At 48.4% G+C, this 26,806-nt stretch overlaps 10 protein-coding genes across 10 annotated transcripts; 7 read left to right on the top strand and 3 right to left on the bottom strand.

Annotated features, from left to right (window-relative positions):
• Positions 1–171: 171 nt before the first annotated feature.
• N7458_003283 (putative 3-methylcrotonyl-CoA carboxylase, beta subunit (MccB)) lies at positions 172–1,985 on the bottom strand (the record flags this gene model as incomplete). The annotated part of the gene is made up of 3 exons (XM_056906666.1): positions 172–466; positions 546–1,701; positions 1,742–1,985. The coding sequence occupies 3 exons, from the start codon at positions 1,983–1,985 to the stop codon at positions 172–174; spliced, it is 1,695 nt and encodes a 564-aa protein (XP_056770773.1).
• A 580-nt stretch (positions 1,986–2,565) lies between these two features.
• On the top strand, positions 2,566–4,190 carry N7458_003282 (isovaleryl-CoA dehydrogenase; the record flags this gene model as incomplete). Its single annotated transcript, XM_056906665.1, has 6 exons — positions 2,566–2,749; positions 2,802–2,889; positions 2,974–3,068; positions 3,141–3,376; positions 3,439–3,716; positions 3,773–4,190. The coding sequence occupies 6 exons, from the start codon at positions 2,566–2,568 to the stop codon at positions 4,188–4,190; spliced, it is 1,299 nt and encodes a 432-aa protein (XP_056770772.1).
• Positions 4,191–4,437: 247 nt separating this feature from the next.
• N7458_003281 (uncharacterized protein) lies at positions 4,438–6,156 on the bottom strand (the record flags this gene model as incomplete). Its single annotated transcript, XM_056906664.1, has 5 exons — positions 4,438–5,053; positions 5,104–5,285; positions 5,342–5,613; positions 5,679–5,818; positions 5,987–6,156. 5 exons carry the CDS (start codon positions 6,154–6,156, stop codon positions 4,438–4,440), a joined length of 1,380 nt encoding a protein of 459 aa, XP_056770771.1.
• Positions 6,157–7,886: 1,730 nt separating this feature from the next.
• N7458_003280 (uncharacterized protein) lies at positions 7,887–8,504 on the top strand (the record flags this gene model as incomplete). The annotated part of the gene is made up of 1 exon (XM_056906663.1): positions 7,887–8,504. The coding sequence occupies one exon, from the start codon at positions 7,887–7,889 to the stop codon at positions 8,502–8,504; it is 618 nt and encodes a 205-aa protein (XP_056770770.1).
• Positions 8,505–8,980: 476 nt separating this feature from the next.
• Positions 8,981–9,930, bottom strand: N7458_003279 (uncharacterized protein; the record flags this gene model as incomplete). The annotated part of the gene is made up of 2 exons (XM_056906662.1): positions 8,981–9,778; positions 9,859–9,930. 2 exons carry the CDS (start codon positions 9,928–9,930, stop codon positions 8,981–8,983), a joined length of 870 nt encoding a protein of 289 aa, XP_056770769.1.
• Positions 9,931–10,736: 806 nt separating this feature from the next.
• On the top strand, positions 10,737–10,946 carry N7458_003278 (uncharacterized protein; the record flags this gene model as incomplete). Its single annotated transcript, XM_056906661.1, has 1 exon — positions 10,737–10,946. The coding sequence occupies one exon, from the start codon at positions 10,737–10,739 to the stop codon at positions 10,944–10,946; it is 210 nt and encodes a 69-aa protein (XP_056770768.1).
• Positions 10,947–12,101: 1,155 nt separating this feature from the next.
• N7458_003277 (uncharacterized protein) lies at positions 12,102–14,411 on the top strand (the record flags this gene model as incomplete). The annotated part of the gene is made up of 1 exon (XM_056906660.1): positions 12,102–14,411. One exon carries the CDS (start codon positions 12,102–12,104, stop codon positions 14,409–14,411), a length of 2,310 nt encoding a protein of 769 aa, XP_056770767.1.
• Positions 14,412–15,432: 1,021 nt separating this feature from the next.
• N7458_003276 (uncharacterized protein) lies at positions 15,433–17,514 on the top strand (the record flags this gene model as incomplete). The annotated part of the gene is made up of 7 exons (XM_056906659.1): positions 15,433–15,574; positions 15,641–15,693; positions 15,762–16,034; positions 16,098–16,571; positions 16,629–16,684; positions 16,734–17,109; positions 17,167–17,514. The coding sequence occupies 7 exons, from the start codon at positions 15,433–15,435 to the stop codon at positions 17,512–17,514; spliced, it is 1,722 nt and encodes a 573-aa protein (XP_056770766.1).
• A 4,372-nt stretch (positions 17,515–21,886) lies between these two features.
• N7458_003275 (NRPS-like enzyme) lies at positions 21,887–23,020 on the top strand (the record flags this gene model as incomplete). Its single annotated transcript, XM_056906658.1, has 1 exon — positions 21,887–23,020. The coding sequence occupies one exon, from the start codon at positions 21,887–21,889 to the stop codon at positions 23,018–23,020; it is 1,134 nt and encodes a 377-aa protein (XP_056770765.1).
• A 2,119-nt stretch (positions 23,021–25,139) lies between these two features.
• N7458_003274 (uncharacterized protein) lies at positions 25,140–26,540 on the top strand (the record flags this gene model as incomplete). Its single annotated transcript, XM_056906657.1, has 3 exons — positions 25,140–25,223; positions 25,271–25,691; positions 25,774–26,540. 3 exons carry the CDS (start codon positions 25,140–25,142, stop codon positions 26,538–26,540), a joined length of 1,272 nt encoding a protein of 423 aa, XP_056770764.1.
• Positions 26,541–26,806: the final 266 nt, after the last annotated feature.

Here is a 26,806-nt window from a genome sequence, read left to right as displayed (position 1 = left end):
TGCACAAAATATTCTGTGTTGTCTTCTTCTTTGCACTTTTACGTTATTTTCCAGTTATGATCTCTTCTTCGCAGCCCTTGATGGGCCAAACTAAAATAACATGCTTGATTGAGTACATTTCCTTACCGTCATTTCTATAATTATGTCTGTTTCTTTCACCACGCCCCCAATCTACATCCGGAACACTCCGAATCGGGTCTGTATATCTGGCTCCTCCTTTCCGCCAAGAGCGGCAGCCAAGCCAAGTCCCAGCATCTTTCTCGTTTGCGCCGGGGGAATCACACCATCGTCCCAAAGGCGGGCAGATGAGAAGATAGCCTCGGATTCGTGGTCGATCCGAGCTTTGAGGGCGGGATCAGCGGTTTTGCCAACCGCTTCCATGACGGAGGAAAGTTGCTCGGAGCCCATGACTCCGATCTTGGAGTTGGGCCACATGAACATCAATCGAGGGGAGTAGGCACGGCCACTAGAGTTGATTGTTAGACATTGGTATTGACACATCGATACAATGATATATCGCGGAACTATTCGAAGAGAAAACTTACCACATGCCGTAGTTACCAGCACCAGCACTCGAGCCAAAGACCACCGTGAACTTGGGCACGTCAGCACACGCGACGGCCGTCACCAACTTGGCCCCATTCTTTGCAATACCGCCCTTCTCAGCATCGGCACCAACCATGAAACCCGAGATATTCTGCAAGAAGACGAGAGGAATACGGCGCTGAGCGCACAGCTCAATGAAATGGGCGCCCTTGAGCGAGGACTCGGAGAACAAGATACCGTTGTTGGCCACGATGCCGACTCTGTGGCCGTGGATCTTTGCAAACCCAGTGACCAGCGTGGTACCATAATCGCGCTTGAACTCGGCAAACTCGCTACCATCCACAATGCGTGCGATAACTTCGTGCGCTGGGATCTGGCGGCGCAGGTTCGTGCCAACGATGCCATTCAGCTCAGCGGGGTCATAGAGAGGCTCTTTGACAACCGCATTCTCGAGCTGTTGTGGAAGTTTCGTGGAAGGGTAGTTCAAGTTGGCCACTGAGCGGCGAGCGAGGACGAGGGCATGCGCATCGTCCACGGCCAGGTAATCTGTCACACCAGAGATGGTGGAGTGCAATTGGCCACCGCCCAGGTCCTCCGCAGAGACGACTTCACCCGTAGCAGCCTTGACCAGAGGCGGGCCCGCTAGGAAGATAGTACCCTGATTCTCGACGATGATAGTCTCATCACTCATTGCGGGCACGTAGGCGCCACCAGCAGTGCAGGGCCCCATGACAACCGACAATTGCGGAATACCAAGAGAGCTCATCCGCGCCTGGTTGAAGAAGATACGGCCGAAATGGTCACGATCCGGGAACACATCAGCCTGGTGCGGGAGATTGGCACCGCCCGAATCGACCAGGTAAATACACGGCAGCCGGTTCTCCTGGGCAATAGCCTGCGCGCGGAGGTGCTTCTTCACCGTAATCGGGTAATAGGTACCACCCTTGACGGTGCTATCATTCGCCACAATCATACAATTCACCCCCTCCACACTCCCAATGCCTGTAATAATACCTCCCGCAGGCACGTCCTCCCCTTCATACACTTCATGCCCGGCAAGCGGGGATAGCTCCAGGAAGGAGGTGCCTGGGTCAATCAGCGCCGAGACACGATCACGGGGCAACATCTTGCCGCGGGCGACGTGCTTATCGCGGGCTTTTTTGGGATCCGCCCTGTGCGATCTTGGCATGGAGACTGCTCATGCGGTCGAGAAGTTCTTGCATCTGCTGGGTGTTCTCTTTGTACTCGGGCGAGGAGGTGTCCACTGCCGTGGGGAGGACTGAGAGTGCGGACGCATGGTGGGGATGCGTGTAGCTGGCGACTGATCGTGAGGATATGCGGACGAGGGGTTTGGGCAGTTGGAGGTTTGCTGGGCGATAATTGTGTAGTCCAGCACGCGAGCCCAAGCTCCGGAGGACGAGCGGGGATGGGGCGCGCATTGCGGGGGAAGATATGAGTACCTCTGGAGGAGGTGACAGTTGATGGGGAAGGTGGTTGTGTAGAGTCGACTAGAAGATCAGAATGGGCAAGTCAAGAGACATGCTCCAGAGAATGGTATTTGAATCGAGGGTTGCGGTTAGCAACTGAGAAAGCGAGGAGAACCTTCAAATGCCCAGTCAGTTTCCCCAGATCGTGCGGAGGTGCGAGGATTGCCGCGTGTACCCGAGGCAGCTCATCACCGCCTCCGGCGCAGACCCGGCGGATGCTATCGAGGGACAAAGAGATGGTAGAACAGAGGCCAAAAAAAAGAGAAAGAGAATTACAAATTAAGAGAGACTGTATGTAGAGATAGTGTATTGTCATTGAAGATCAGTGTACTCAGAACTATACAGAAGCCAGGTCTAAAGATCGTCATATGTACTACGGTACTTGTGTACTTGGGCGGTCTCTCCGCGCGCCGAGGGATGCCGCTCTCTCTCCGCATCTTTTAAATATTTCCACAGGCCGCCACTTCCCACCTTGACGATACCCTCTCCTCCCATAGCAATACCCATTCGCCAGCTGTAGCAACACCCTACAATGGCTTCCATCACACTCCCATCCCTCCTCCGCACATCCACGCGCTCACTGCGGCGGAGCGCCGTTCTCCCAGCATTCGCCCCAGGTTTTGCGCGCAACCTATCAACGAAACACCCAGTGGGCTTTGAGCCTCCAACTGAAGAAGATCTGCTAGAGCTACGCGAGAGAGTCCAGGAATTCACACGTAATGGCATCTTTTTCTCCTTTTTATCAGCCTGTGCTAATGCTCGGAGTAGGGCGAGAGATTACGGCCGAGGTTGCCGCACGGACGGATGAATTGAATGAATTTCCTGCAGACATGTGGAAGAAGTTGGGCGATGCTGGGTGAGTCTTTCCAGTTCTATTTGTATTCTACTTGAATTGAATATTCGAGATTATCTAGATCACTAACGAGTATTTGCGGTGTAGTTTCCTTGGAATTACTGCCAACGAGGAATATGGTGGGCTGGGAATGGGCTACCAGGCTCACTGCGTTGTGATGGAAGAGATTAGTCGTGCCTCTGGTAAGAACTAACCGATTCCGACACAAGGAGATATGGCTTTGAGAGCGAGTCTAATCCGATTATTCTGATTAGGAAGTATCGGTCTCTCCTACGCCGCTCACTCCCAGCTCTGCGTCAATCAACTCTCGTTGAACGGCTCACCTGAACAAAGGGCACGATTCTTGCCGGGTCTGCTTTCCGGTGACAAGATCGGTGCGCTCGCCATGTCTGAGCATTCCGCGGGCTCTGACGTTGTCAGCATGAAGACCACCGCGAAGGAGGTTGACGGTGGCTGGGTACTGAACGGAACCAAGATGTGGATCACCAACGTGAGTGAGACCGCATAATTGCCTTGATTCCAGGAATAAAAGTCTGATAGCTTTCTCTCTAGGGTCCTGATGCAGACTTTATTGTCGTCTACGCCAAGACTGAGCCGGAGAAGGGCTCTAAAGGCATCACTGCTTTTGTTGTCGAGAAGACTGCCAAGGGCTTCTCATGTGCTCGCAAGTTAGACAAGCTTGGTATGCGTGGTTCCAACACTGGCGAACTCATTTTCGAGGATGTCTTTGTTCCCCGTGAGAACCTGCTGGGCGAGGTGAACAAGGGTGTCAAGGTTCTCATGGAAGGTCTGGACTTGGAGAGACTCGTTCTAAGCGCAGGACCACTCGGGTATGCCACTTCCCCACCTCTAATACCAAATCCTCAAAACTAACTCCCCCCTGCAGTATCATGCAAGCCTGCCTCGACCTAGTCCTTCCATACACCCACATCCGAAAGCAATTCGGCACTCCCATCGCCCACAACCAATTGATCCAGGGCAAGCTCGCCGACATGTACACAAAGCTGGCAGCCTCGCGGGCCTACACTTACGCCACGGCACGTGAAGTCGACAACGGCGCAGCATCACCTAATCCCTTGGTCATTCGGACGCAGGACTGTGCTGGCGCGATCCTGTACGCCGCTGAGCGTGCTACTGAGTGTTCACTAGATGCGATCCAGCTCATGGGTGGAAATGGGTATATCAATGAAATCCCGGCTGGACGATTGCTGCGCGATGCGAAGTTGTACGAGATTGGCGCTGGTACGAGTGAGATTCGCCGGATGGTGATTGGCCGTGCGTTTAATAAGGAGTACGCTGCTTAGATTTTGGGGCTAGGCTTGTCATACATACATACATAAAAGGGGGCACTTTATTTTTATTTTTGAAGTTTTTCTACTTGCCACATAGGTATTCTATTTTCCGTTGAAACGCATAGGTATTATTCGAGTCTAAATACACTTCATAGTAGCCGCGTCGTAAATTGGAAATGCACGTCCCAAGGTACGGTCTAGAAAGAAGCCATCGAACATCAGCGTAAGTAGGCATTGGTTACTTGAATAACACCGAAATTTACACATATGGCGTATTGGGTCGCTCTAGCTCTGGCTCGGGCCGTGTTTTCTCAACCGCACTGCCCGGCAATTCATGATAAACTGGAGTTATCTGTGTACCATGGCCATCCAGCTCCATACCTCTGTCATCCACGCTTTGCTCATGGGTCCTACCACTCCCACTGCTATGCCCGTTATTACTCCGTCCGTTATTGCTGTCACTCACACCTCCGAAGATTGCGTCGGGAGACCAAAATGGCGGCTGTGGAGAAGACTGGTCGCTCGGACCAGAAGGAGGTGCATTGTGTACCGGGCCAGAGAGCACAGATACGTCTGGCTCCGGCGGGGTCGCTTTGTATGCAGTCTTCTGGCGTTGGCGGCGGATGAAGAAGAATAGGATGGCTGCTAATATGCCGACACCGACGAGGGCTGCAATAGCGATGCCAGCTACTGTGCCGCGGCTGAGTGGTGAAGAGTCACCTGAGCTGTTGGTACCGGACGAGCACGCACTTCCAGCACAAGACGTAGATCCCGAATCTTTGGAAGTGATTGTGACAATATCTTGCTGGGAATTTTCATTCCATGAGCAGGCGGATACGTTGAAGGTGTTTCGCTCGTAATCGACGGAGAGATATCTGTAAGAATCAGCGATGGTACAAAGACACACCGAACATTGTCCACTTACGCTTCTTGCAAGAATACTCGGCCCAGTGTATACTGTGTCGAATTGGCCGCGCGTTTCAACGGAAAATAGTGGCTGCTGCTATTGACTAGAGGAGCCTTCGCAGTCAGGGCAAAAGCATTGTAAGGAAGGGTGATCGTCACAGCAGCTCCGCCAGTGGCTACATCAGACAATCGAAACGACACCTGCGCATTTGAGTCAAGTAGTTCAGCGTTATGGGTGTCGTTGACCAAGTATAAACCACTCTCGGTGTCCATTGTAAGCCCGAAGGCCTTCTCGAAGGCGTCGCAGACACTCCTGGCATCCAGAGGTTGGGATCCGTAGAGTCGATGAAGGTGAGAATCGGGTCAGATAGTAATGTCGCCGAAGTTGATCCACTATAGCTGATCGACTGAAGATAAACTACCAGATCGCGGGTGATATCCCCAGCCATGGTGAATGATACCGAGTTCTCAACAAACCGGGAAGTATCATAGCCGGAGAAGATTAGTTGGCCGTAGACTTGCTTTAAACCTGCATTGACGTGAGGTCGTGGTTAAAGACAATAATTGCGGTCCCATTTCGCACTTTGTACTTACGGTACTGAGCACCAGCCGTGTAGCTCCAGCTGAGGCTTGGAATTTTTCCTTGGTTCTTTAGTGTTGTAAGGAATGAAGGTGAAGAGAAGTTCCCCAAAGAAGTAAAATTAACGGGCTGGGGGTTCAAGCCAAAGATCCCACTAGATACTCGGGTCAGCCAACCAGGGAAACAGCAGAGGACTGAGGCTTATATTAACAGATAAAAAGGTTCAGGCGTTGCGATTCCAGCGACAGTTTGATTATTTAGTGTCGGACCAGCCAGGCCAACACTCAGGGTTTCAAGAGCAAAGTCTGCTCTTTGATAATACCCGAGGTTGACTTCGAGACCGACCCCATTCTCGTTGATACTGAAAAGACCCAAGTCGTACCAGCTAGAAGACTGGTTCGCATTGAACAGTGTACCTCTGGAAACTGCACAGTCTGACGGCGCATTGGTAAATACGGATGTCGAGCAACCGTAGTCTGACAAGACGACCATTGACTCTGGGGAGGCAGTCGAGACCAGGACTCGAACTGATTGCTGTGGCGTTCCAACTCGGAGATAAAAGCTGCTCCAAGGTCCATCATTTCCCTCACTAGACTGAAGAATTAGCAGATGGCCGAAAATAACAATCTGGAACCTTTGGTGGGCAGATACAAATATTCGCTGGGCGAGATAACGAGAGCAGATGGAGACCGTCTATCCAGGTCAGTGGCCGAGCATCTCAACGCCCAACAGATCCCAAAGACCAACTTTAACAGCATTTGAGCCAAATGATTTTGTAAAAGAGCTGAAATATCACATAGAGAATTCCAAAGTAATCTAGGATACATCAACGACAGGAGTAGAAATGCCCATGTGGCTAATGTGGCGACCGGGACCTGCAAAACAAGAGGATCCAGGCCATTAATTCGAACAGGCACCTCACTGCCGAATCCACTTTCCTCAGAGCCAATTGATTCACGGATATCGTCATTTATCAATTGGAGCTTGGCGACAATCAGCGGCCCTGACACGTTGAGACCCTCGCACGGACGGGGTCCCAAAACCGGCTGAGGGTCGGCCAAAACCTGCTCCACCCTTTGGGTCAGGAACCAACGTCAACATTCTCGTTTATGGTCTTGTCCTTAGAAGCGATATAGAACTTAACGGTAAGGCCTTCCCAACATCATTACTCTTCTTAGCTAGTAGTCTGCATGTCCTTGCCTTTCAAAGTCAAAACTCCGTTCGTGTTGGGCGTGATGACCGCATCGAGAGGCGAGTAGCTCATTGAGATGACGATTTTCCAAGTACTGGACTTATATGGTCGTTGTTTACGCCATATCTGTTCCTAGTTTTGTTTATGATCACCTCCAGAGGCGAACTCTCCTTTCTCCACCGCTGTATATCGCTCAATTGCAACAGCTACACTACCTATTTGCAAACATCACGACAGTCCACTCAATTGTGGGAAAATCAGTCGCTATGCTGTCTACTTTGCGAGTATTGGCAGCCCTCGGGCTGTTACTTTATTTTGTAGAGGCCTCTCAAGACCATGGTACGCAATCGACTCAAATCTAAGGTCCTCCGGGCGCGGCTGATATGTTGAAGCTATTCACAATGCACACTCCCCGGTCCATGATGCAGCAGAAGGCAGATCTACCACCTGTACATCCAAGCAGATTGACCCTTCATCAGTCTATTACAGTGATACCACAATCCAAACCGCTACTACAGTCCGAGTGCCGCCGCCCATGGACTCTTCATCAACAGTAACGACGGTATGCTTCAATGAGACTGTCACCACGACCATTTTCTTGTCGATAGTCTCCACGGATTGGTCGACCACCACATGCACTTCTACTACTACGGATACGACCACTGAAACTATCATTCTAACGACCACGGACACGAAAACTGACACTATTACGGACACAACCACTGATTCGACCACAATTACGGTGCCCACGACAATCACGGTGGCCCCGAATCCATGTCCAACCACTTGCAGCATGTAAGTATTCGGGCTTCATGATAATGGACTCGTCAATATATCTTGCTGACGCTATTTCAGGTCTGCCGGTACCGTGAACTTGTTCTATTGGCCAACAAACAAACCAGAACTTATCTACCCGTCCACTTATGTTGACTCGTATCTGAACTACACCTTGTAAGATCTCTCTCTCTACTATCAATTTTGCTTCCCTTGGGCTAAAGTTCAGTTCCACAGTACCTCACCTTCGGTGTACATGGTCGTCGACACCCTATACGGATATAACACTGCAGGTCGCGCTGGGCCATCCGGCACCAGCGTAGTGTTCCCACTCGACCTAGACCAAGTCTCGACTATCGATGTCACCAATTCTGCTACTCGCCAACTCACCCTGAATGATCTCGGTACAGACTGCCCTCAAACAGAAACTCCCTCAGTAATCGCAACTGCGAAGCCAAACGGCCGATGTGACCCTATCCTCTTGGCCCCCGAGCCTGTGAAGTCTTGGGCCTCGCCTTGCAATGCATGCGGTCAATTCGGCCTGTTCGATCCCCCTTATGCTGTATCCCCGCTTACTGGCGGTCTGGTACCGGTGACTACGACTATCGCAATGACGCAGCCAGAGGTGCAGACTACTCCTAGCCCGACTTCGCCTGAGACTACCGCCACGCCCGTGGAACCCAGCACGATGGCGGTGACTACGGAGGGGACTTCTTCTACAGTTGAGAGCCCTTCGAGTGTGATGCCAACTTCAGCATCGTCTAGCTCCATCTCCAGTCGGGCTGCTACTTCCACATTCAACCCCGCAAGCAAACTAAGTGCTCCGGGTGGATGGCTGGGTTTGGGTCTCTTTTTGTCGGCAATCTTGCTGTAATCAAGACCATCTTACCGGAGCAGGGGTGTCCATATCTACTGAGTTTTGTCGACTTGTTTACTTGATCTCGAGTATAATATAAAGCCAACCATAGGTAGCTTTCCCATCCTTAATTGAACCAGCTCTATCAACCATGAGACATCTCTGCGGCTAGGTCCTACATACAGACAGACCTAACTCAGATGGAAACAGTTTATACATGTCTCGGGAAGCGGATAATCATTCTGTTAGATAGGCCAACTTAGTCTCTCTAATTCATTCACGGACACGGTAGAGCTGTCTTAACCTGAGAAACACCTACTATAACACTTGTAAGGCCAGCATGGGTACTCGTATATGCCTGCTTTATAGAAGATAGAGATCGCCTATGTGCTCGTGAGTGAGGCATGCATTAATTTAGTTCGTTAGATGTCATGACCTGAGTGATTGCATTTTCGTTCAGTAAACGCCAGGTCATGTCCAAATGTTCATCAGATTCACTTCTTCTGCCTCGCGGATCTCCGTACTGGGCCAGAAGAAGTACCCGATCTTGCCGCCTTCTCAGCCCCCTTTGTCGAAGCCACGCGTTTCGCCCGAGCCCGCGTTGTGTCGGCGCCAGGATTGTCCTTGTTCGGCTCCTCCGGAGGAACGTCGGCCTTTCGCTTGCGGCCTCTCTTCTCGGGCGCCGAATCCACCTGGTTCTGAGCTTCCCGCAGCGACTGTCCTGGTTCCGGTGTAGTGTTCGATGCATCTCCTGTATCGTCCTTCCCGGGCGTGTTGTCGGTCGACAGGATATCGGACATCCCATCGTAGCTGTCCTCCTCCTCGTCGTCGTCGCAGGGAAATTCGTCGTCCGCGAACTCTGGTTCCATCGGAGAAGTATCCATTGCCCGCCTCTTGCGTAGCCGGGATTTGTCCAGCGCGGGCTGAGCAGATTTGAAGATCTCACGCCAGTTCTTCAGGAGCGCCACCTCGTCGCCGGTTCCTGGCTCATAGATTTGCACAGCAACATCTAGGTTGTCCCCCATACTTGGTGTCCGCCAAATTACCCCTTGAAATGAAGCAACATCGGGGCCTAGAGAAGACCGCGGCAGGGAGACTCGGTTCGTTCGCGTGGTAGGTTTTGCTCGGTGTGAATCCGGCGCGGTAAAGGCCCGTTTTGATTGCTTCACGGTCGGATCATCGTCATGGTAGTCATCCGAATAGTATTCCCAGTCACTAAGATACTCGTCCACGTCGGCCTTCGGGTCCTCGTAAAGGGCTGCTTCGTAGTATGAGGATGCGGCGAGTTCGTCCTGCACATATCCACCACGCCGTTAGCACCGCAGCTTTCTACCGCCATAGCACCGTCTCTACAAATATGAGATGCACATACCACAAGGTCAGGTACGAGATCCTCAAAGAGGTACTCCTCCTCCCATTCGTAGTAGTCGTCGTCGTCGGACATGTTTCAATCGGTCTCGGTGGGCAGGACAATGAAAGACCGGAGTAAGACGAAGAGGAAGAAGATCGGGATTAAAGGTATAAAACAAATGTCTGGTGGATCATGGGTATGTACTAAATGCAAGAATTATGCAAGGAGCGAAATGAAGGCGAAGAGGTGAAGTTGTCATGAAATATGATGAAGATCCGGCTGATCTTTGCATTCAAGAGGAGCCTTGCTAATGTAAGCCTTGGCATTTTCACTCGCCGAGGCTCCACTTTTTTGTCTACGTAAACTGTACATTTTTTCACCAACGGGGTTGGTATAACGGCGCACTAAGCTGTACAATATATGCTTTCTTAATGAAACATATACACTTCTTGAATTATACCATTGTATTGACTTAGGTTTCTAGCTATCAACGCTATCCCATGGTTTGAAATGGGATTTAACTATGAGAGGCGGATGCCCCTATTCATAGCCATCCATCGAAGTTTCTGAATGTAAAAGAAGACTATCATTAAGCCCTCGATGATAAATTTCCGAAAAGATATCATGTTTTCGGCCCTTACCACGAGGTCAAACGGCCCATATCACCAGGCTCCGACTCATACATTGAGACTTCTAAGCCTAATCGGGCGACACCAACATATCAAATGAGGATTCGGGGCAGCAATAAGAACGCGGGTAGTCTATGATGCTCCATAAGCCAATTTTTGCATCATAAAAAGTCCGATCGAATCCTGAGAGATACTTCAAATCCGGCATCTTCCTCCAGCTGCTTACACCGATCGGTTCTGTGGTCTCGATTCTCCTTCTTACGAAACAAGATGTCCGTCGATAATGGCGCTACAGAGTTCGCAGACGAGGCCTCTAGCCATCAAATTCCCTCGGCAGGACCAGACCTTCAAGAATCCTCCTCAAAGCGAGACTGGGCTCCCTGGATTGTGGACCCGGTTGCAACAGATCACGTCTGTGCAGATACGCCGACCGTGTTGGAGACCATTCGGAGATCCGGATCGGACGACAACCCATGCTAATCAATGCGGCCACAAAAGGTTCGCCAGAACGATGTCTCGCTCTTTGCGCCTTATTTACCATTTTCCTTTTCTACTATTTTCGCTAGAACTGATTCATGTTTGTGTCTATGCAAACTTGAAGTCTGTCTCTTGAAGTCATCATTGTCCGCGGCTTTTGTTCAGTGCGCTGCTTCGTCCCCTTAAAGCTACCGTTCAAGATAGTGCTGTTGGAGATCAGCAATGATGGGGCTATTCGGGGATCTTTATTGCAGAATTGATTTGGTTGGACTTACCCTCAGATCGAGGGTTGCTGGGGATAGGTTGGCGTTATGAGGTGGCTCAATGAAAATGATATGTAGTCAATCAGGTTCACCCTTGAACTGCTGTTCATATTTCCTTGACGGTATGGACTGTGACGTGCTGCCCACTATATTACTACTTAAAACTAAACTCCTTTCCATGCACAATGATGAAGCATTCTGGATAATTGTCAAAGTGTCGAGTAAAGCAGGACCTAGACGTCAAAATTCAAGATAAACCCCCGTCAGCAGTGATCTATAGATCTACCTCGGACCGAACGTTAAATTGGAGATTAATACTAGTGCCATTGTCGGTTTTGTAGTGTCGTTAATATAATCCTGAATTGGAGGAGGCTCTTGATGTGATGTTCTGGTAGTATCAGCCAGACTGAAAGAGGTTTTCTAACAACATCAACTCCCGAACGTTTTCTTTTTGATTGATTAAAGCCCGGATTATTCTATACCTATGGATCCTTTTATTGTCAAGCCAGACCACAAGATCATTCATGTATCGCTTAGCGATTCCGGAGACTGAAACGTCGGCCCTAGTGCGTGGCCCCAGACTGCGCCCCAATCTCTGGCCCTAGTTTTCTGGCACAGACCTCCCCAGATGTTGTGGCTTCGAAAGTAGCGCCCCGGTAGCCTTTGACGAGCATTTTTACTGGCCAAGTTCCTGAGGCGCTTGTGTCTAGTTGATTTTCCCTTTCAGCCCCATGAGGGCCAAATCGTTATTAGCACAACGTTGACCATTAGGCGTCCACCTCTTATTACTGCAAGATGCCGACAACCGGGCTTGCAGTGGGCTCATTTTAAATATAGTGAGCCTCGCTGCCCCTTTTGATGATCTCCCTTCTAGAAATCCATGTTCAGACATTCGATGGCGGAAAACGACAGTGCGATCCATTTGAGGTCGCTTTCAAGGCCTACAACGGGCTCAGATCCGGAGCGAAGCACCCAAGACGAGACGTCGAGGCACTCCTCTCGTCATCTACCCGATGATTTGACTTCAGAGAATGACCAGCATGCTGATCTCCCAGCATACTCGCGGGCACCCCCACGAAATCAGTCACTAGGACTCGGTTACAGCACAACCCTCCATCGCTCTGGTTTCATTGCGTTCCTCACATTTCTCTTTGCGGCCCTAGCTGTTTATTCTTGGGTTATCCTTGCCATTCTCTCATTTCGCCCTATCAGCACTCGCTCGTGGAAAGAAAATACCGGCATTACACAGAGATATGACCAGCATTTTAATTGGGGTCTCGATGCCAGGCTATATCGCTCGGCCAGAGTGATTCAGTCAATTCTCAGTGTGATCATTTTGCCATGGACATCGGCTGTATGTGCCCACGCTGCGGTTACCTTCATGCAGAATCAAAAGGATAGCATGGGCTTGACTATGCGACAAGTCATGGCTCTTGCAGATCGCCGATGGCTGGATTTTTCATTGTTGTCTGATGTGATCAGTGGTACTTGGAAACGAAATGGAAGCCATCTTCTACTTCTAGCAATAACCCTTCACTTCCTTGGGGCCATAATCTACCCGATTCAGTCTATTGTTGTCAACCCCAAGACTATCCACGTGCCGATTTCCACCAATGACATGGGCTCGGTCGGTGACCTTGTCAAGCAGTCATCTTACTACGATTCTACCGCTGGCAGTGACGTTGTCAGGACTCGCGCCGCCTTTCTCAATGCGGACTTGCATACATTCCAGCCACAGCTGTGGCAAAGAATCCCAGGCCAACAACTATCAAATTTCCAGAATTTCTCTGCATTGACTGATCCGTTCTACGCCCCTGTACCTAACGGTTTCCATACTGGCGTTCTGCAGCAGTTCGCCATGCGCATCAATTCGAGTGCCACTTCCAGATCCATACAAGCTGACGAGTTCCCGTCTGGGTGTAACCCGGAATCTTCCGGATTTTTCGCCAATTATTCATCCCTTATTGGGAACCAATTCGGCAACGAAATCTGGGCTATTACCGCTTGTATGCCTAACGTTACGACGAAGTCGCCCTGGGCACAAACCCGGAACCATCAAGAATTCTTCGAATCCCTCTATCTCAATATCTCTGTCCAAGATCCAACCCCTGGTTCAGATCAGATACCTGGTAGCGGCGCATTGTATGAGATCAATCTTCGGACGACGGCAGGTTATTTTGAGCTGCCCAATTTCATGAACAATGGCACACCTGGAGCTTTGCTCGAAAGTGACCCGACTTCCACTTGTGATACGACGTGTATGCAACAGATCAACTCTTATGCATATCACAACCGCGTTCGTCGTGATGATACCAACGAGACCATCATTGGAAATGCAACAAACTACATCTCTCAAAATGTTCCGTGGTCGTCACTGTATATCGGCAATAAAGGGCCTCTCCTAACCACGGCACTCGCCCTCTTTGGACCAGGTTCCTTCCTGGACACCTTTTTTGCTTCGCTGAACGTTATCCAAAGCAGCCTACAGGATGAGGATATTGATTATAGCTACAGTGAGACCGTTTGCGTTGAACTTGCGCCTCTGATGAACCTGTTCTACTCCAGTCGGGCGTATTTCTCACCACAAGATACTTGTGTATCGATTTACACCAATACCGACTCATACTACTACAACAATGCCCACTATTTTGTTGCAAATTGGCTCTATCTCATGTATAGGTCGGCAGGGAATTTTCCAAATATTTTCACTACCGCCGCTTTCCTTTCGAACAAGCAGTGGGTCGAATCAATGCAGCCGACCTTCGCAATTTACCAGGATCCTGGGCTTGAGATGGAAATTCCCGACATCAGTTTGGCCGGTGTGATCGTGGTCAGCATTTTCCTGGGGCCATATCTCGTGCTCTTACTTGCACTTGCCTGGTATGGAAGTCGGGCTCCGCGATGGACACATCGACTCGACTCATTTGCCATGCTTCGTATCGGCGCCGCAGTTGGCGAGGGGATCTTCCCGATGCTTATAACGCATAAGACAGAAGATATCAAAGAGCTGGACGAAATTCCTGGTGTGATTAGGGATGTGGGTCCTGTTGCGGAAAATGCGCTCATTCCGATCAACCGAATTGGCCTTTGGGGTGGGAAGCCGTTGCAGAATCTCCGAAGATATGAGTGCTATGAAGCCGACAATGAGGCTATGACTCTCACGGAGGCCAATCAGATACGGCGTGGTGGTGTTAGTCGCACATAGAAGTATCTACAACTGGGAGATCATTGATGCAAAAATATATGCAATCAAGTCTATAGATTCGAACGCCCGACAACACTTGTAAATAATCTTGGTGAATCGAGCTTAATAGGTAGACTTAGGATAGTGCCCGAGTAGCCAAGGAGGACAAATTTAAATATAGACATAAAAGAATTCATTGGAAGGGATGAAGTTGAAGAATATCATGCCTGGTTTGACTGTTATCCTGGTCTCAGAACACAGATTTTCGAGCTGCTGCTGTGTGTTCGTCAGGATGCACTGATTTGTGAGCTTGCTCACGATTAGTCCCAGTCAAGCTCATGGAGAAAGAACCGAGTTCTCCACTCCTATGGAGACCACGAGCATTCTTCCATTGCTGATCAATTGTATGATATGTTGTGGACAAATAGGCTAAATGGTTAGGGCCAGACTTATTTTGGTTGTGCTCTTATACACCCAGCGAAGGTGCCTTAGCCTGTTTTCAAATCTAATAGAGAGTATTCAGTTGAATCAGTACGCTGCTCAAAACGCCACCATGGAAGGTTCCGCTTCATTTTCAATCGTTCTATCAGCCCCAAAATTCCCGGCAACATGCTCCGTACACAATACAGTCCGGGGAAGATGCCCGTAAAAACTCCGGGAGAAGCAATTAAGGCAAAAAGCCAACGGAACCCGGCATCTATGCTTCCCCGCGTAAGCCTGGGCGGGGCCGCATCCCAAGGGGGCCAATCGCTGGGTGATCGTCTTTCGAGGCGACCAATGCAGCCCAAGCGTGATACCACCGTCGCATGTTGTCTACCAGGACAATTCAGACCATGGGAAGATTTGAGTGGTCCGGTTAATATCAAGTATCGCAAGCAATTCGGAGATGTCTTGTTACCCGCCACTCGCTCGGCACATGGCGGCTTACCCGGACGCCCAATAAGCCCATCACGCCCCTTTATATGTCGGCAGGGAGGAGTTCTTGATTTGAAATTTCTCCTACTGAGAGCTTCTTCAGGCCTGAAGAAAAAAATCTCTTACGATGGCTCCTAGCGGTGTTGCCCATGAGTTGTCTGCCAAGCGCCGGCAGTTTGCCGGCGAGCCTGGCTTCAAAGGACTTGTCAGTAATAAAAGGACATTTGCGATCGCACTGTTCGCATCCTTAGGTGGTCTGGTGTATGGCTGTGAGTTATCAGTATTGCGGTGTTTCAGAATTTGGAAAGCGCTTCCTTGGTGCTGACTTGCTACAGATAATCAAGGAATGTTCTCGTCCATCCTGACAATGAATTCATTCCAAAAGGAGGTGAGTAAACACTGCAAGCCCACAAATAATTGAGTTCCGCCTGTGGCGTCGCTAACCAAGCCACCTAGATCAAAGGCTATGCCGCCGAGACGGGCACTAAACAAGCCATTACCACTGCCATTCTTGAACTCGGAGCATGGGTTGGCACTCTGCTAAACGGATGGCTTGCCGACGCGATCGGTCGCCGTCACACAACTGTTCTCGCCGTTGTTGTCTTCTGTGTGGGTGTCATAGTCCAGGCGAACACCAAAGCTGTCAGCTATGTCCTGGGCGGTCGATTCGTGACTGGCCTTGGTATTGGTAGTTTGAGTATGATTGTGCCCTTGTACAATGCTGAGCTGGTATGTCTCAATTGCCAAATCCTGCCACACAGCACTTGATGTTTGGGCTGACAAAATGTCTAGGCTCCCCCTGAAATTCGTGGATCCCTTGTCGCTGTTCAACAGTTGGCTATTACCTTCGGTATCATGGTCAGTTTCTGGGTTGGCTATGGTTGCAACTTCATTGGCGGAACTGGAGATACGCAATCAAGGGCTGCTTGGCTGGTTCCTGTCTGCATCCAGCTGGCCCCGGCTATCATTCTGGGAATTGGCATGACCGTCTTCATGCCTCAATCACCTCGTCACTTGATGAACACTGGCCGCGAAGAGGAATGCTTGGAAGTATTGGCCTGGCTGCGCAATAAATCCACAGATGATATGGTGGTGCGCATCGAGTTCCTGGAAGTCAAGGCTATGCACATGTTCGAGAAGGAAACTTCCGCCGCCAAGTATCCGCAGTATCAAGATGGCTCTCGAAAGAGTAGACTCATGATCCTTATCAACGACTACAAGTCGCTTGTCACCAATCCGTCCTTATTCAAACGTTCGACAGTTGCAGTAAGTACCTCGACGAGCCTGTCATTGACGAATACTAACACTCGTGGTCTAAATTAGTGCTTGATCATGGTTTTCCAACAGTGGAATGGTATCAACGCTATAAATTATTACGCGTGGGTTTTATTTTGACTGCTGGCCGAATAAATGCTGATAGATGTATAGTCCATTCATTTTCAAGGGCATTGGACTGACGGGAAACACCATCGACCTTCTTGCGACCGGTGTTGTAGGTATCATGGAGTTTGTCTTCACGATTCCCGCGGTCCTTTGGGTGGATAAGTTTGGAAGAAAGAGTATTTTGATCGCAGGTGCTATTGGCATGGCATCTTGCCACTTTATTGTTGCTGGTATTATTGGAGCTTTCAAGGATGACTTTGCCTCCCACAAGTCTGCTGCGTGGGCTGGAGTTGTCTTTGTTTGGATTTACTGCATCAACTTCGGTTACTCGTGGGGTCCAGTGGCTTGGATTGTTGTGTCAGAGGTGTTCCCACTCTCTATGCGTGCCAAGGGTGTAGCTCTTGGTGGCAGCAGTAACTGGGTAAGTTATACAACGCGACCTCATGGCATCGGCTTTAATGCTAACATCTATCACAAGCTGAACAACTTTGCTGTTGGAATGGCTACCTCGCCATTCATCTCCAAGACTCAATTCGGTGCTTTCATCTTCTTCGGTGTCATCACTCTCATCGGCGCCGTCTGGGTCTACTTCTTCGTACCTGAGACCAAAGGTCGCACTCTCGAGGAGATGGACGAACTGTTTGGTGTTACGGGTATGGCTGCTGCTGATGGAGACCGAAAGCGTCGTATCGAGCGAGAAATTGGTCTACTGGCACTTCTTGGAGAGGACTCGGGTGTCGATGAGTCTAAGACCGCCTCCGACGATGCAATCGACAGTGCGAACAAGCATGTGGAGGCGACAGATCTTCCGAACGAGAAGGCTTGATGCAAAGAGGGAGTGACAATCTTGGCAATCGTCAAACGTCTCGATATACGAGAGTCACATAATTCCCGATGTGCATGCTATGTATATGAACGGATTATCTCTGCTTTCAGTTTTGAAAGCAGAATTATATAATTGAATGTTTGCTCACGAAGTCAGCGAGCATTAAATTGCTTACCTATTCGTGTGTTTATTTCCAACTACCCTAAGAGCTCTTGAATGGTAGAAAACAAATGCAAAGACATTTTGTCTGTTTGTTATGGCAGTATTTTTATTGAACGCTTGCATGGTTCCATTGCCCGATGTGAGAAACAGCGTACAGCTAGAATGAGATAACCATTTGTCCCTTCAACCAACCCCACGATTAACTATAAGGAGAGCATAATAAAACTGAAAAAGGGGGCTAGAGCGAATTCTACCATAGCCGGAGCAATGGTCCCCATTTGTGGTGATCCAGCGTTACTAGAGGGCTTCGACTCGGATATAGTAGTACCCGCTGCAGGGGCAGTTGCTGCAGTCGCTGTGGCACTGGACACAAGGTCCGAAAAATCCGCCGCGGTGACAGGAACTTTGGTGACGCACGAAGTTGTCGACGTTGTACTGTCATCACTATGATAACAATAAGGGAAACAGATGTCTCTCTTGCTTTGTTGGCTATCACCGCTTACACAGCAGTATTGGGTGTCCCCAATGCTTTCAGGTGTGCCTGGGCAGCAGACTTCGTACGTTCGACCAAGAGTAATTTGGGTGATCATCTGAGATCCGGAAGGACAAGAGTCCCGTCGCTAAAGAACCCCGTTCATTATTATATTCCACACTGGCGAAAGGAAACAGTACCTTATGCCCATCATATGCCAAGGCACCTATGCTTAGGAGCCAGATGGAAAACACTTTGAAGGACGACATGTCGGCTGAGGTTGAGGCGAGTTGTAGATGGATACTAAAATCCGTGGTAGAGTATGATCCAAAATGCTGTGGGAAATGAATACCTACCGAGGGACTTGCTTATTTATATATCCTTACTGGAATGTCAACCAAGTTCAACTCTTGAATAGCCTCCTACTTTGTGCTCTTACTGTCTTTCCAGTGTCGAACTTGGGGAGACCACAACACCACAACAACACCACAACCAAACGAACATATAGATACGATGGTCTGACGGTATTACAGCATAATTTCGCAGCAAAATTCATCTCAGCAAAAAGAAGACCGAAAGTGGATCGGTAGAGTTTGGCTGAATGTGGAGAACATAGTTTCAAATCTACTGAGCATAAAGCTTACCAAACATTGCTTTTAAAAAGCCGATATCGTTATCTATTGGAGAATAGGGCTGCACAGCCTGTATGCTCGCAAAATCTCATTTATTAGGCTCTGTAGACTATTTTCATTAAAGATCCACTTCAACTTGTCAATCTGACATCTGTCGATCCAACTTAGAATTTGTCGCAAAATGGCCTCAAACTGGACTAGAAGCTAAACTAAGGTGGTATATCTCCACGTGACCTGAAACACAGGAATGCCAAGTCGTCTCACTCAGCCGCAGCTTACTTGAGTTTTACTTCAGCCGTATCCGAACCGCTATTCGCAAACTGTTATCCATCTGGTTTAGTGAAAAAAATTTAAGTTCAGTGCTAACGTGATTGTGTATACAAAACGTTTCGGGAAAGGACGTATGGACCCTGTCTATCGTAGTCGAAAGGATGCGATCTACGCTACTATGGAGTATGACGGCGGCACTATCTGCACAAAGCCAGCCTGTTGCAATAGTCAAAGCGCAGGGCTATCTCAACGGCCGCGACCTTTCAGCTCTCAGCTGCGTGTTCTCGAAGATTTACTTATCTTTCCCGTAGATCATAGTCAATTAGGACAAACTAGTCCTCCAGCGAAAATATACCGTCTCAGAAAGACCGAAATTCTCGCAAATAGAGCCGAATCTAGAACAAGGACCCAGCTTCATAGCTTTAGAACATCAGGTGCTCGTAATGGTAGTCTCGGAATATGACCCAATTTTCGGGCTCCCCAAACCTTTCGTTAAACTTGTGTATACCCTGTGAATTCGCATAGCGAACTAAAACAGTCAACGATTCGTTGCCCGAAACGAAGTTCCGGAGAGTTCTCGACTTTCATTAGGTCCAGCGTGAAAAAGTGAGTCTCAACCGGCCAACGAGAATAGGACCAGTCTGTGTTTCACGAAGCATCTGTGTCTCGAATTACCGAGATAATTGGTCAGCAAAATATCAAACTGATCGACAGGGTATCGCCACCTAGGTTTTTAATTTTAGGATATAGTGAGAGAGTAGTCTTCGGGGCACGCTATAAAGTGCAGTGCGAATCCCTTGCACACTTCATATCTTTCAACAATCCATTCCTACCTCAGAAGATTTCTACCCTAAACAAGAGTCGCATAAAAGCCTTAAGGCCTCTCCGATGCTTTCTAAACACGGAACACGTTCAGGCGCAGTGCGATGCCTCGCCCTCCTAGCTGTTATTGTGGGTATGGGGCCTGGCGTCTTTGCCTACAAAGTTACCACCTGCAGTTTAGGCTGCACCAGCTCCGGCTGCCAAAGCGGTGGCCAAGTGACAACATATGACCTTCCCCCTGCACCTGGTGGGATATTGGGCTTTTCATACTATGTCGGACAAACACAATGCCTCATTTGGCCAGCGGGAGGAGAACCCCACCAGTGGAAAGCGTGCGGCAGCGAAAGTTGTACAACCATCCCCACCAGCGATAACACGCCAGGCTGCTTCCCCGCTAGTGATGGTTCCGGAAATACTGTCTGCAACGTTCCAGGCACTTATTCTCTCGAAATCGATTCCTGATAACGTGAGAACCTTCGTTGTGTCTGAAGCGCGTCGAGAGTCTACCTTGGACATGATCATATACACACCCTCGAGTACAGACATCGACCAGGATGGAAGTGTTTTTGGCCATTTTGTTTTTAATTATTATTATTGAGACCAGGTGTGGGTCCTAAGGCTCTTGACCCTTGTAGTATAGCTTTTTAGGTAGCTTTCACCTTCTGTTCTCCGATAATCAACTGCTTATTCAATCCTCGCTCTCTTTCGTAGAGCCCCTATCTTCTGACGTCCAAAAAAGCTAATCTACACATACCTTTTGAATAACTGCCGATAGACAGATTTTGGCAGGGTTCAATAACCAGTGCGTAGGCAGTAATAACTACCCAGTCTCACCATTGTCAGCCAACCACTACTTCCATGTATAAAAATTCAAGCCAGGGCATCGATTTTGACTGCCCCAGCAATATTAGAGAATACCGGAGAGACAACATCCTTTAAGACTTGAAGCGATATTAATGACGAATTTCCATCAGAGTCTTTGATACTTCTCGCATTTCCACCCAAAATAAGTATAGCTCGGCTGCTTTCCAGCTCAAACCGTCGTCTCAAAACGCAATCTCGGAAGTGAACAGCCCCATCGTATACATTCCCTGGACCTTAGCCCTCAGCGTTTATCTTGATTTTCGAGGAGCCAAGGAACTCTTTGCCGTTCCCGGAACTGCTAATGTAGCTCAACGGGGCTGAGATAAAGAGATAAATTGTAGAGCTAACGCAAAGAGTGTGTATTTGCGAATCTGTGCGCTTTGGCTTATGATCCCTTACTCCTCTTGTCCATATAATCCTCTAGTATCTCAAACAATTTACCTTTTAAATTTCCATCGTCTATTGTGTACAGAGGGCTACAACTCTCGAAGCTTTCCATTCGATTTATCATTTTCAGTGACATGTCCCAACCAAGATTGCTTGTCGACGCTATCAGGACCAAGTCCAGTGATACCCCTGATAGTGCTTGGTTACTGTATGCTAAGTCAATAAACTGGAAGGAGCATGGCTACAATACCATCACATGGATGCAGTTTTCCAATGCAGTCAGCAAGATGGCTTTCTGGTTAGACAAAAACATACCCCGGAACTGCTCAGGTCGACAAACCTTTGCATACTGCGGACCAAACGATGCGAGATATTATATCCTTATGGTCGCTGCAACTATCTCAGAACGAACGGTAGGGCATACCCCCTTTTAATCGCCCGGCTTTTTATTCATAAAACTATCAGCTCGTCAACTCTTGACTAACATGTATAAAGATGTTTATACCTGATGGGCGAATCACAACCGATGGGTTAAGATCGATACTGAGAGAGATCAATTGCACTGCTTGGATTACTACGGTTGAAGAATTCAGCCCTGCAGAAGGGCTGAAGTCCTATTACATACCATCTCTAGACGATCTCATCTCACAGGAAAATGGTGACGTTCACCAGTACCCTTATGAAAAGGGGTGGGAACAAGCCAAAGATGACATTGTTTGTATAATCCATACGTCGGGCATGACAGGTACGACCCATTAATTCGATGTGGTATCAGCAAAGTGGGCTTCTGCTTATACGCCGTGCGACAGGCCTTCCAAAGCCAATTTACCTTCGAAACGGATGGATGTCAACTTTGGATTGGACACCCGCTCTGTCGCGGCATCATCCGCGAAAGCTCAGTTACCGTCATATGGTCAACACAGTGTCGCTCACAGCCTGCCCTCCCCAATGGGCAGCTGGCTTTGCATTTAGCCTCAACGCTGCAGCCTTCGTCGGATTGACGACAGTTATGCTTCCTCCTGGCGCAACCGTGAATCCGGAGTTGATAATCCAAATTTGCAAGCGTACAGGTATCCAGGGCCTAATCACGCCTCCATCTTTGATTGAGGAGCTTTCCAGGGATCAGGCTGGGCTGGAACTTTTGAAGAGTTTCACCTATATTCTTTGGGTTGGCGCCGGCCTAAGTCAATCGGTTGGCGACGCGCTGGCACCCTTCACTCACCTAGTCCCGGCTATCGGATCAACTGAGCGTGGACTTCAAATCTCTTTTGAAACCGAAGATACCAGAATGTGGAATAGCTTTGAGTTTATCCCAGAAACAGGGCCTCGGTTTGAGCCTGTTGGTGATGATCTATTTGAGCTGCACATTGATCGCAGTCCTGAGAGTGACATGTTTCAGGGTATCTTTCACACCCTGCCGAACCTCAACACCACCACGACTTCAGAGCTTTACTCATCTGCTATTGATCAATACGGCTCAAAAAGGTGGATTTTCCAAGGTCGAAAGGATGATCTGGTGAAACTCGTATGGCTTGCAAAGTTCCATGCGACCCATATCGAAAACGCAATTGCCAAGCACGATCAGGTCAAGTCGGCACTTGTGGGAGGTGAAGGTCACGATGTGCCATACATTATCATTGAGCCACATGACCGCAGTACGATAATTGACCCGAGGAAATTCATTGACGAGATATACGGGCTTGTGATCTGCAATATCAACCAAAAGGATGATGAAGCAATTCAAATTCCACGGGAAATGGTCATGCTGACCGACCCAGCGTTGCCATTCAAGCGCACTTTGAAAATGACAATTCTGAGAAAGGACATCGAGAAATCTTACCAGGGTCATATTAATGATATGTATAAGAAATGGGAAGCCCAAAAGGCAAGCAGTTAACGGGGATTTACACCCGAAAGACAAAGACATGGATACCGAGTCCTTTTTGTCTTCCATGCACAGGTAAAGGCATTTTTATCAGTGATCGCGCGGTGTATAACGCCCCATTATCCTCCAGCATTACACCCTTCCCCAGTTTCCAACTGGCGACATTATTCAGTGAATCGAGAATCTTCTGCTTTATGTTTGATCCTGTACTCTCTCGAATGTGGATATCAGCGCGACCTGCGTAGCTGGTAGCCCCTCCCGTCTATGAAGTCTACTATATTCATCGGGCATTCACACCCGTCGGAACACTAGGAAAGGATATAAGATTTAAGCTTCAGCCTCTCCTCGGGAGTCGATGTAGACTAATGTATCAAGATTCGGCAATGACAACGCTAAAATGGTGTAGTGAGATATTACTATCGTTGCCACCGTCTCTCGTTCGAACATAATGGGTAGAGGATTATCACCTCTTAGATATTGCGTATTGGAGGAAATCATCCCTAATATTACATTCTAGAATGCTTACAAATGACCCCGAAGACAAGGCATATGGTAAAGCGAATCCCTAAGTACTTGTAAACACAATCAAGAATCCCTGATTTGCAGCCCTAGAACCGACACAACAGTGATTAGGACCGGCATACTAATAGAAATTTCTCCCACGTGATAAATCACTATCTGAGTGCTCCATTGCGTGTTCATACAGCCGCTTCATTCTATCATTGGGTCCCATTGCAGCCATCTGGAATTGGAATCTGAGGTCGATTACTTTCAATGAAGTGCGCGAAGGAAAAAGCCTGATTACTGCATTCACACGCCCCGCGTATTGGCCAAGCTCCGTCACAGTAAATGCAATCCACCCATAATTGGTCCCGGGGCCTTGGTACCAAGTTTTATTGCCTTCTTTACACGTCTCGAACCATTTGCTCAGTAATGCTCCAACCATGACTGTTTCAAGGATACTATGGGGAGAAGCCCAGTCATTACTTCAATAAGTAATAAACGCGTATTTGCACAATACTTCTGGTCTATACTGATAAGTGTGAAGGTAAAGAAGCTTATCCTCAGCCACGTTCAGCCGCACTCTAATGCTACCACCTTCGCAAATTGGCTTACTTTAGGTTTAGCGTGCCCATTTCTTTTTTCATTTTTTCCATCTGTAGTATACGGAATACGAATCGGTTTACGAGGCGTCATCCCAGTTTTATCCCCAATAGACACCTATGGATTGAAAATGGTCAATATGTGTCTTCTTCCCCTACCTCTGCTTTGCAAGAACGCCAGAATGCTAAAATTCATGACCCCTCACCACGACCCGTACCTCTGTCACACTTTAATGGTTCTTGCGGGAATTAGACGAAAAGACAAATATTACCAAAAGAATTTGGACAAGTCAAGAACCTAAGTTGTAGAAAGGAATTTGACTAAAGAGACTCAGATTCGCAGTAGCTAGATGACTATTGGCCTCGCGTAGAAGGATACCAAGGTACTCTACCTCAACGCTTATGATTTCACTTCATTGGGGCAAAAATTCTGAATTTTCATGCTTTCCAACGGCATGATGCTTATTTGGATATTGTATATAAGTGGACAAGTTAGACGCTGTGCAGCCTAAGTTCCAGAATTTCAGCTTTCCAGAGCAAATCAATGCAAATTCAATTCTGACTGCGGACTCTGCTCCTCTCTCTCTCCCTCCCCCCATCGATTCCTGACAGAGGTATCAGGTTCAAATGTGACGATACCTAGACATTTTGGGCATACGCCTTCGCAAATCGATACAAATGAGGTAATGATTTGCAAGATGCAGTCTGTCGATCAAGTCAGCTCGAAAAAAACTTCATACTTCCGCAGATCTCAGCTATCTCCTAAATGTAAGATAGGCTACAGTATATAGCAAAAGAATTCTCATGATTATGACCCAAAAATAGACTTTTCAAAACGCTCGGGTTTGAGTCCAACAAAAAGGAGACAGAAGGTTCAATGTAGAGAGCAATCTATAAACATATAAAGATCCCACTTCCAAGGAGATTTAGCTTTTCAATAGTGTCATAATTTCTTCATCCCAATGGCCCAAAATATAGAACTCACTCGTGAATTGAACATTCCACATGTCGCTTCCAGTCCTGAGAATATGTCGAAGCATGACGAGGAAGTTCTTTTGCCGGGACCTTCTCCATTGACTGGAAGCCAGTGGTGGCAGATATTTGCTGCATCTGTTTGTTTTTTCAACACGTGGTAGTATTTCCTTTCTTTTCATAATAGTGGAGCCAAAACTGCGCGGAATCACTGACCTGGAAATTCTTTAGGGGTTTGCTTCTTGCTTTCGGAGTCTTCCAGACATTTTACGAAGAACAGCTCCTCCCGCAAAAGTCCACATCACAATTGGCATGGATATCGACAATATCTGCATTCATTCTCCTAGCCAGTGGACTTGTGACTGGCCCTTTATTTGACAACGGCTACCTTCGCCCGTTACTGGTGGCTGGCAGCCTCTTAGAGGTATTCGGTGTCATGATGCTTAGTCTTAGTACGGAGTACTACCAGGTGCTTTTGTCACAGGGCATTTGCATCGGCCTTGGATCGGGAATGATATTTGTACCAAGTCTATCCGCCGTCGCTGTGTCCTTAGATGATGCTCGACGAGCGAAGGTTATTGGTCTCGCCTCTTCCACCACGGGAATTGGTATGCCCTCCTTTTCCATATTGACCATTCCTCTCACATATCTGAGCAATCATGCTAATATCCACATTTACTCTTTATTCAGGTGGTATTGTATATCCGATAATTTTCAGACAGCTTGTAACAAGCATCGGCTTTCGCTGGGCAATTCGCGCCATCGCCTTCATCATGCTTACTTTGTTCCTCTTGGCCAGTCCGGTCTTGTATGTTTATAAGCCGAACAGGAATGGTCTTATCCGAAGTTGGATAGATGCATCTGCATTCAAAGATATGCCCTTTATCTCCATTCTATGTGGCGCTGTCTTTAGTGCAATGGTATTCTATCTTCCGATGCTATACCTTCCACTTTACGGTACAACAGCGGCCCATATTCAATATACGAGTGTCGCGTTCTATCTCGTATCTATTGCAAATGGGGCTTCTGTATTTGGGCGTCTCTTATGTGGATTTGTTGCAACTGCTATTGGCCCCGTGGAGACGTGCGCACTTGCAATTGCAAGTAGTACTGTGCTCCTCTTCTGCTGGTTTGCCGTGTCGTCACCTGCTGGGGTGATCGTCTGGAGCATTGCTTGGGGCTTCATTTCCAGTGCGATCGTTGCCTTACCCGGAGCCATTGTACCGCGAGTCACACCAACCTTGAGGCTGGTGGGGACTCGCACAGGGATGCTTTGGACTGCGGTGGGGGTCGGTATGTTAATTGGCAGCCCTATTGCGGGGGCACTGATCGAGACTGGCGATGGATACAATCATTGGTGGAGAGCACAGTTATTTGCAAGCCTTTCCATGACAGTCTCGACTGCTTTCTTTGTCTATCCAGCGTTATATGTTCGAAGGAAAAGGACGGAGGTGTGAGCGCGGGCAATAAGATGGAAGATGGATGTTGTTCAGATCCCTATTTTAAATTAATGTGTGCGTAATACATCAATACTTATCTCGATTTTTAATTGTGTGGTGTTCCTTTCTCTTGGCCTTTTTGGCGGTTTTCCTTTTCCACAGCAACATGGCTCATATTCCCGCTAGTCTCCATTGATCGCTGGCTACAGCAGTACCTGTTTTAAAGTAAAGGAGTCCTGGACCGAAATTACAACGCTGAAAGTGATTCCTGGGACTCAATTCAA

The sequence above is a fragment of the Penicillium daleae genome, assembly GCF_028827525.1.
Source record: "Penicillium daleae strain IBT 16125 chromosome Unknown utg000002l_segment0_segment0, whole genome shotgun sequence".
Lineage (NCBI taxonomy): Eukaryota > Fungi > Ascomycota > Eurotiomycetes > Eurotiales > Aspergillaceae > Penicillium > Penicillium daleae.
Note: the sequence above shows the minus strand (reverse complement) of the source record. Positions and strands in the feature narration are given on the sequence as shown.